The 8,626-nt window shown below is 39.9% G+C and overlaps 1 protein-coding gene across 1 annotated transcript in view; it reads left to right on the top strand.

Annotated features, from left to right (window-relative positions):
- Wdr82 (WD repeat domain 82) overlaps window positions 1-8,626 on the top strand; it is a 27,576-nt gene that overhangs the window by 9,270 nt on the left and 9,680 nt on the right. Inside the window, exons 3-7 of the mRNA XM_010625434.2 lie at window positions 450-516; window positions 5,752-5,851; window positions 6,670-6,786; window positions 7,192-7,347; window positions 7,776-7,845. Coding sequence (XP_010623736.1) covers window positions 450-516; window positions 5,752-5,851; window positions 6,670-6,786; window positions 7,192-7,347; window positions 7,776-7,845 — 510 coding nt within the window. The remainder of the gene's footprint in view (window positions 1-449; window positions 517-5,751; window positions 5,852-6,669; window positions 6,787-7,191; window positions 7,348-7,775; window positions 7,846-8,626) is intronic.

Genomic DNA, 8,626 nt, shown 5'->3' with positions numbered 1-8,626 from the left:
ATTTTTTTTTTTTTTTTTTTTTTTTCTTTTGGCCAGGTTGTATTTGCAGGGCAAGTTGCATTATTCTGAAGAAGCCAAAGATTGCGAGTAAAAGTGATTTAAAAAAATTTTTTTTTAATTTTTAATATGTGGTACTAGAAATTGGACCCAGGGCCTCATGCATGCTAGCCAGACACTGCATCACTGAGTTGTACCTCTACCCCTAAAACATAAATTTTTAACTTTGCTTTACATGCTGTCAACTTAGAATTCTGCTTCTGAATTATGCGAAAATCTATGTACCCACTCTTTAGCTATCAAGACGAATTATTCACCATTACAAATTTACACTTTACTTGAATAATGGGTTACAGTTGGTTCTTTAACCTTGTCTTCTCAAGATGAAAATGCAAAGTAAATTCATTTTTTAAGTAGTACAATATCATCATACCTTATTTATCTTCCTACAGATACGATTCGCTACCTGTCCTTGCATGACAACAAATATATCAGATACTTTCCTGGACATAACAAGAGGTAAGAACCAAGTATTGTACAATGAGTTATTTTGTCCCTGAGGTAACACAGAATAGATAAGTGGAGAGATTTTACTGTTGATCTGAAGCTGCCACTTTACTGCTGTTTGACATTTTTCTTCAACTTTTTTTATTACTATGCCTTAAATAGTCAACTGGGCATGGTTGTACATGCCCGTAATCTCAGCACTCTGGAGACAGGCAGAAGGCTGAGGCTGATTCAAAAAGTCAGCTCTTGATTTAGTGTTGTTTTGGAAGGGGGACAGGTATGGCTTTAGAGATAACTGAAATCTCATTTATAAATAAGAGGTTGGAGGCTGTAGCTCATTGATAGAGCCTATGCTTTGCATGTGGAAGGCCCTACATTTCATCTCCAAAACCAAAACATACGGATGACATTTAGGAATGTCAGATCTTAGGTCAGTCTCTCTCCTTCCTCCTCACCTCCATTTTTATTTTATTTATTTATTTATTTATTTATTTTATATAAGACAAGGTCTCACTATATAGTTCAGGCTGGCCTTGAAATCACTATGTAACCCAGGCTGGCCTTGAACTCGAAGTGATACACCTTAGGTATCTCTCTCTCTCTCTCTCTCTCTCTCTCTCTCTCTCTCTCTCTCTCTCTCTCTCTCTCTCTCTCTCTCTCTCTCTCTCTCTCTCTCTTTGGTACCAGAGATTGAACTCAGGTCCTTGTACTTGCAAGGCAGGTGCCAGAACCACTGAGCTCAATCCCTGGCCCCTTAAGTATCTCTTAATAAAAGAATCTTTTATGCTTCTAAAGCCTACAATATAGATGGCCCCCATAGCAGGCCTTTACATAAAAATGTTCCCTTTGCAGTTTTTTTGTGTGTGTATGTGCATGTGCCTGTGTGCGTGCTAAAGATTTAACCTAGACCTTACTTATGCTAGACACAAGCTATACAACCAAGCTGCACCCTTAAACCTCCATTTGAAGATGTTAATAAAGATGTGAAAGCAAAATACTGTCCTTTGTTACTTTTTAAAATCAAGAAATTTACCTCTTTATTCTGTATTATGAATCAGTTTGCTTTGTTCTGTTCTACTTCCCTCAATTTTTTTTTCCTCCAATTTTTCAAGTTTTAGTTGAAATGTTAAACACATCTTTCCTTGTCAAATATTTCAGTCACTTGGGGTATTTCCTGCTTTCTTTTATAAATGTACAGCAATCCAGGACTATTTAAGAGTCTAGGAAGAAGCCCTGATAACAGATACACTGAGGGCTACCTGTTAAAATTGTGCTTCTGAGTTGGTTTCTGTGAAGTACCAGACAGAATGGCTCATGACAAGATGACTTGCTTATTGTATTCAAACTGTTGTTTACATATGTACTTCTTGCAATTAAGATTTGATACAGTTTATTGGGAGGCTGAGGCAGGAGATCTCTGTGAGTTCGAGACCAGCCTGGACTACACAGTTCCAGGTCAATCTCAACTACATAGTGAGACCCTGTCTCAAAAAACCAAAAAAAAAAAGAGAGAGAGAGAGAGTTGATACAGTTTGAATTTTTTTGTTTTGTTTTTGTTTTTTTGAGACAAGGTCTCACTCTCTAATTGAAACCGACCTTCCACTCACTATGATGTAGCCCAGGCTGGCCTCAAATGCAAATCAATCCTCCTGCCTCAGCCTTCCAAGCGCTAGTATTACAGCCATGGGCCACCAGGCCTGGCATTATTTGAAATTCTTTCCAGTCTTTTCAAGTACTCAACTTCTTATCTGACTCTTAGATTACTTTAATCTCTCCTTTTTAAAACTTTTGGTTTTTTGAGACAGGTTTCACTCTAGTTGAGACTGACCTGGAACTCACTATGTAGCCTGGTCTTGAACTCACAAGATCCTTCTGCCTCAGCCTCCATTACATGCTGGGATTGTAGGCATGCACCACCATGCCAGCTATTGATCTCTCCTTTTGTGACAACATCAACACCATCCAGAATGAGTTCTTTTGAACTTCTCTTTCACCTAAATTCCTTTCTTCTTGGAGCCCCTTCTTTGAAGGAGTACCCTTTATTCCCTGACAAAACTAACTTCTTTCTTTCTTCTTGCTTCTATCTTCATAATTGACCTTTACCTTGATGTCCACAAATTTATTCAGAATTCATTATCTTAAATTTATTTATTGACCTTATCACCCATTTCTTTTCACTATCAAATTTAAAAGAAGAATCTAAGCTGTGCATGGTGGTGCACACCTGCAATTTAATTCCATCACTTGGGAGGCTGAAGCAGGATTGCCACAAAGCAATCCTGGGCTACATAGAGAGTTCACAGAGCAATACCCTGTTTCAAAAAACAAACAAACAAGAACCTACACACTCCCCTCTCTAACTGTTCATACTTGTTTACTGTTAATCATTTCTGCCCACTGAAAGTGTCCCCCATGTGAAACTAGTAGGGCAGGGCAAGGAGGACAACAGAGGGGGTAAAGTGTGTTACATGCCTGTACAAATCTGCCAGAGTGAAGCCCATTAATCAGTATAACATTAAAAATTCACTTTTGTTGTAATCTCTTGGAGTTGTGTTGCCCAGACACAGGCTTCCTAGCCAGGGAGTTAGCTCAGTGGTTCTGCTGCCTGCCTGGCAAATGCAAGGTCCCAAGTTCAATCCCCCTACTAACAAAAAAAAAAAACAAGCTTCCTTAGGGTCAAGTTCTTTGTTCTTATAATCCCTGTACTTCCCAGCAGATAGAGTGTTTTGCATCAGGATAGACCTTCTCTGCACACTTGAGCCGAATACTGTAGCATAAAAATTAGCTGTGCTTTCTACTCACTGGTTTTTTGGTTTTTTGGTACCGGGGATTGAACTCCGGGCTGTGAACTCCGGGCCTTGCACTTGTGAGGTAGGCAGTGGCACCACTGAGCTAAATCCCCAGCCTTACTCACTGTTTTTTATTAGTCCTTCAGATTTTGACTTCACGGTATCTTAAACTGAGGAGCTAGTGCAAATGTTAATTGAGTTGTACTGGATAAAGAAATATTTTTACTGGGAGTGGTGGCATACACCTGTGTTCAAGGCCAGCCTGAACTACATAGTGCCCCCCTCCCGAAAAAATTTAAAAAATATATTTTTTATTGTTAGACTTGATAATACAGGTTGAATATCCCTTGTCTGAAATGCTTGGGACCAGAAGTATTTTGGGTTTTGGAATATTTGCATAATGAGACATAATTTACATAATGAGATATCTTGGGGATAGGAATCTGGGCTAAACATGAAACTCATCTGTGTTTCATATATTCCTTTATAGCCTGAATTTAATTTTATACAGTATTTTTGGTGCACCTGCATGATAACTGTGACCCCTCATATAGGGTTTGGTCTGCTTCTGGTATAGTGTTGGTAAAAATTTTAGATTTTGGAGTATTTCGTATTTGGGATTTTCATATTAAGAGGCTCAAGGGCCAGGGATTTAGCTCAGCGGTTTGATGGCCTGCCTTGCAAGCGCAAGGACCCGAGTTCAATCCCCGGTACCAAAAAAAAGTTTTTAAAAAAAGAGGCTCATATCAGGAATATAATTACTGTTATGTTAGCACAGGCCTGTAGATCTCTTTAAGTGTGGTTCCAGACCAGCAGTCTTAGCCTTCACTGGAAGCTTGTAAGAAACTCAGATTATCAGACTCTGCCCAGCCATGCTGGATTGGAAACATGGGAGTAAATTAATCTAAATTTTAACTCACCCTCCAAGTAATGCTGATGCCACTCCAATTGGGAAACATTAGTGTAGTCCACTGTCATTTTGTTCAGGAATCCTGAGTTGGGTCGGGTGGGATGGGGTAGGGTAGGTCTTTGTATCCCAGGCTGGCCACAAATTCACAGCAGTCCTGCCTCAGCCTTCCATAGTGTTGGGATTACAGGTATGTGCCACCATACCTAGCTTGGTTTTTTGTCTTTTGTTTTTGGTAGCAGGGATCAAACTCAGGCCCTTGTGCTTGCAAGGCAGACATGGAGTCACTGAGCTAAATCACTGGCTCCCTAGCTTGTTTATTGAGATATAGTTCACATGCCATAAAGTATCCCTTTTAAAATACACAAATCAGTGGTCTTTTTTGTGTATTCAAGAGTTGGACAAAGTTTATCACTAATCTACTTTTTGTGTCTATATTTACCTACTCTCAATGTTTTCTGTAAATGGACTCAGATAATATATGGCCTTTTGTGTCTGGCTTCTTTCACTTAACACGATGTTTGCAAGATTTATCTATACTATCATATAAGGCCAGGTGTGGTAGTACACACCTCTAAGTACTGGGGAGGCTAAGGCAGGAGGACCACTGTGAGTTGAGGCCAGCCTGGACTACATAGTGAATTCAACTACATAATGAGGCCCTGTCTCAAAAAAACACAAAAATCAGCCGGGCGTGGTGGCGCACGCCTATAATCCAGCACTTGGGAGGCTGAGGCAGGAGAATTGCTGTGAGTTCGAGACCAGCCTGGACTACATAGTGAGGTCCAGGTCAGTCTCAACTATATAATGAGACCTTGTCTCAACCTCCCCCCCCCCCAAAAAAAAACCTCCAAAAATCAAAAACAAAAACATTGTCACATGACTCAGTACTTCATTTCTTTCTATTGTCAAATAATATTCTATTGCATTGTATGTGTATACCACCTATTGTTTACTAGGTAATAGATATTTGGGTTGTTTCTACTCTTTGGCTGTTATGAGTAGTGATGCTGTGATACATGTGTACTTTTTTTGTGGACATACATTTTCAATTCCAGGCTTAAAATTTCTGGGATGTATATAAAATACTCTTGGAAAAACTGGTTTCCAGGCTATTTGTATCACTTTACATTTCCATCAGCAATTCCTGTTTCTCCACCATCCTCATGTTTATCAACATTTGGTATCTACTTTTACTACACTATGCTATAATGGATGGGAAATAGTATTAGATTTGTGTTAGAACCTTTTTTTTTTTTTTTTTTTTTTTTGTACTGGAGATTGAACTCAGGATCTTGCAATTGTGAGGCACGTGTGGTGGTGTCGCTGAGCTAAATCCCCAGCCCTAAAATCATTTTTTAACTGGGACTTCAAGTTTTTTTTCATTACTTTTTGCATACTACTTGTCTTAGATTATGCCAGATATGCTTGTTTGTGTTTTCTTGAATGGCAATTTTTGGAGAACAGCTATATGTAAGTAGCCAGAATGGCTTATAGTTCACATTTTTTGCTCATTTTGCTTTAACTCCTATTTATTTTTATGCATTGCAGGGTGGTGGCCTTATCCATGTCACCTGTGGATGACACTTTCATTTCTGGGTCTCTTGATAAGACCATTCGACTTTGGGATCTCCGGTCTCCTAACTGCCAGGTGAGTAATGGTACCTCAGAGTTAAGCTTTTTGAGCATTTTTTGCAATATTATTATCATCTGTCCTTTTCAAGAAAGAGATGAAGTGGTTCCATTCTGGAGTCCCAGAATCTTTTTTCTTTTTTTCTTTTTCTTTTTTTTTTTTTTTAATTGATTGATTGGTACCAGGGATCGAACTCGGGTCCTTGTGCTTGCAAGGCAAGCGGCGGAACTGCTGAGCTAAATCCCCGGCCCAGAATCTTTTTAAATGTCAAACAAAATCTGTTTTCCTGGTAGGTTGCTGCTTAGAAATCAAATATCCTAATGAAGTGCAGATTGCTTTAGACTCCGTAGTTTAGTATTAAAACAAAACACTATTCCTAAAGCCTTAGTCTACAGGTGATATGTTTTTATTTGAACTCTGATCAAAAATCTGTTATGCCCTATTTTGTTTTGTTTTGTTTTGTTTTGATACTGGACATCAAACTCAGGACCTTGGCTTGCAAAACCACTGAGCTAAATCCCTGGCCCAGATTCTTATTTCCTTATTCTGTTCTGTAGGTAGGTTAGGTTTCTGTTCATATTGCTAGTTTTCATGGGGAAAACAAATTATATAGTGGTGGATTAGTGGTAGATCCTGTATCCATTAACTTTTTTTTTTTTTAAGAGACAAAGTTTATGTAGTTCAGGCTGACCTTGGACTTACTCTGTAGCTGAGGCCAGCCTTGAATTTGCAGTGATCTTCCTGCCTCAGCTTCCAAAGTACTGGAATTACAGCTGTGTACCACTTGTTACAAGTGTATGCCTGGCATCTGTTAACTTTATCTTCTTTTCTCTCAGGGTCTTATGCATCTACAGGGCAAGCCAGTTTGTTCTTTTGATCCAGAAGGGTTAATTTTTGCTGCTGGTGTCAACTCTGAAATGGTCAAGCTTTATGACCTTCGTTCTTTTGACAAGGTAAATTGTTGAGTCTTTGGGCTATCTCATTAGGAAGTTGTTAAGTATGAGATGGTTTTGTTTGTTTATTTGTTTGTTTGTTTGTGAGTGACAGGGTCTCACCACGTAGTTTAGACTGGTGTTGAACTTGTACTGTAGCCCAAGTTGGTCTCAAATTCTTGATCCCCGCTGCTTCAACCACCCAATTATTGGGATTGCATGGGCTACCATACTCAGCTAAGGTGGATGTTAAGGGCCTTTTCTGTGATAGAGGAGGTACTTGGTAGATACTAGATGGCAGTGGCATCCTCATCTTTCCCAGTAAAAAATAATATAAAGGGATAGAATGGGAGTTGACTCTTGACAGAAGGAATTATTTATGTGCCTTGGGCCTGGTGGGGAGATTGCTATTTTTATCTTTTGCAGGGGCCATTTGCAACTTTTAAGATGCAGTATGATCGGACTTGTGAATGGACAGGACTTAAGTTCAGTAATGATGGCAAGCTCATACTCATCTCCACCAATGGCAGCTTCATCCGTCTCATTGACGCATTCAAGGGAGTGGTGATGCACACATTTGGGGTAAGTTAACAGCCTGTTACCATCTTCATATCTCCTGGGCCAAGAATTGTGTTAGCTGGTTAGTAAAGACCAATAATTATCCTTGGTTCACTGATTATAGTATGGGTTTGCATTTTCTTCCTGCAAGTTGGCTATTTCCTTTGAATTAAGACATTCATGTTTACTAAATGACCCACCCACGTTTGGTGTTTACAATAAAGTAATTCTTAACAACAGGTTTTTTTGTGCGCCCCCCCCCCAAATATGGAGTTGGGGTTAGGGAGTGGGTTGTACAGGTTGGCGGCCACTTTTGGAACCTTGGTTGCATGGTACATGACAAAGAGAGGGTTGCATGGGAAGGAGTGAGATACATGTGCTAGTTTGGTGTTTCTAGGCACTAGTTTTTATTGGTGGCTCTGTAACAAGAGAACTACTCTGCTCTGTTTCAGGGTTATGCCAACAGCAAAGCTGTCACACTAGAGGCTTCATTTACTCCAGACTCTCAGTTTATTATGATTGGTGAGATCACTTCATTTCCTTCAGGGTTATTTCTTTGGTAATACGCATATATTTGTCTAAGCAGACTGAGATATTATTTGTTTAATAGGTTGGGGGGCTTTTTGTTTGTTTGTTTGTTTGTTTGTACCAGGAATTGAACTCTGGTCCTTGACGCTTTCAGTGTAGGCAGCAGCACCACTGCACTAAATCTCCAGTCCGGGGCATTGTTTTTATTTGTTGTTGGTTCTAGGGATCAAACCCAGCACCTTTGGTGGTGGTTCCAACAATAGTAAAAAGTAGCTATGTTTATTGAAGTTCACAAACAGAAATGTTGCTGGGATGACAGAAAAAGAACACTGCATGTCACACAGACAAATCAGGCCTTGGGGCTCAGGAATGAGAAAAGGGGGGTAGCATGTGCTTTGGTCTAGGGTTGTATAGCAAGCTCCTAGGGTGCTGCCCGTGTACAAGTATGTGGAGGGGAGTGATTAAGGTAGGATGACCCTGGGGCATGACCCAAGCTGAAGTGGGTAAAGAAGAGTAGTTTCTGCAGCTCCCACTGTTCCCACATTCCCCCACTGAGAGATCTGGTCCCCAAAAATCTTTTTGAGGTGCTGAGAAAGAACCATTTTCCATGGCTCTGAGTAGGGGTGCTGGCCTTACTTATGCAGAGACTGAGGAAGTCTTGCCCTGTCTGATCTAAGAGTTCAAAGGGACCTGAGTTCTTCCTCTGAGGATTTCTTTTCTTTTCTTTTCTTTTCTCACTCTCCCTCTCTCTCTCTCTCTCTATCTCTCTCTCTTT

Source organism: Fukomys damarensis, unplaced genomic scaffold (assembly GCF_012274545.1).
Source record: "Fukomys damarensis isolate Sample0158 unplaced genomic scaffold, DMR_v1.0_HiC HiC_scaffold_37, whole genome shotgun sequence".
Lineage (NCBI taxonomy): Eukaryota > Metazoa > Chordata > Mammalia > Rodentia > Bathyergidae > Fukomys > Fukomys damarensis.
The sequence above is the reverse complement of the archived record's forward strand: the minus strand, read 5'-3'. Positions and strand labels throughout refer to the sequence as shown.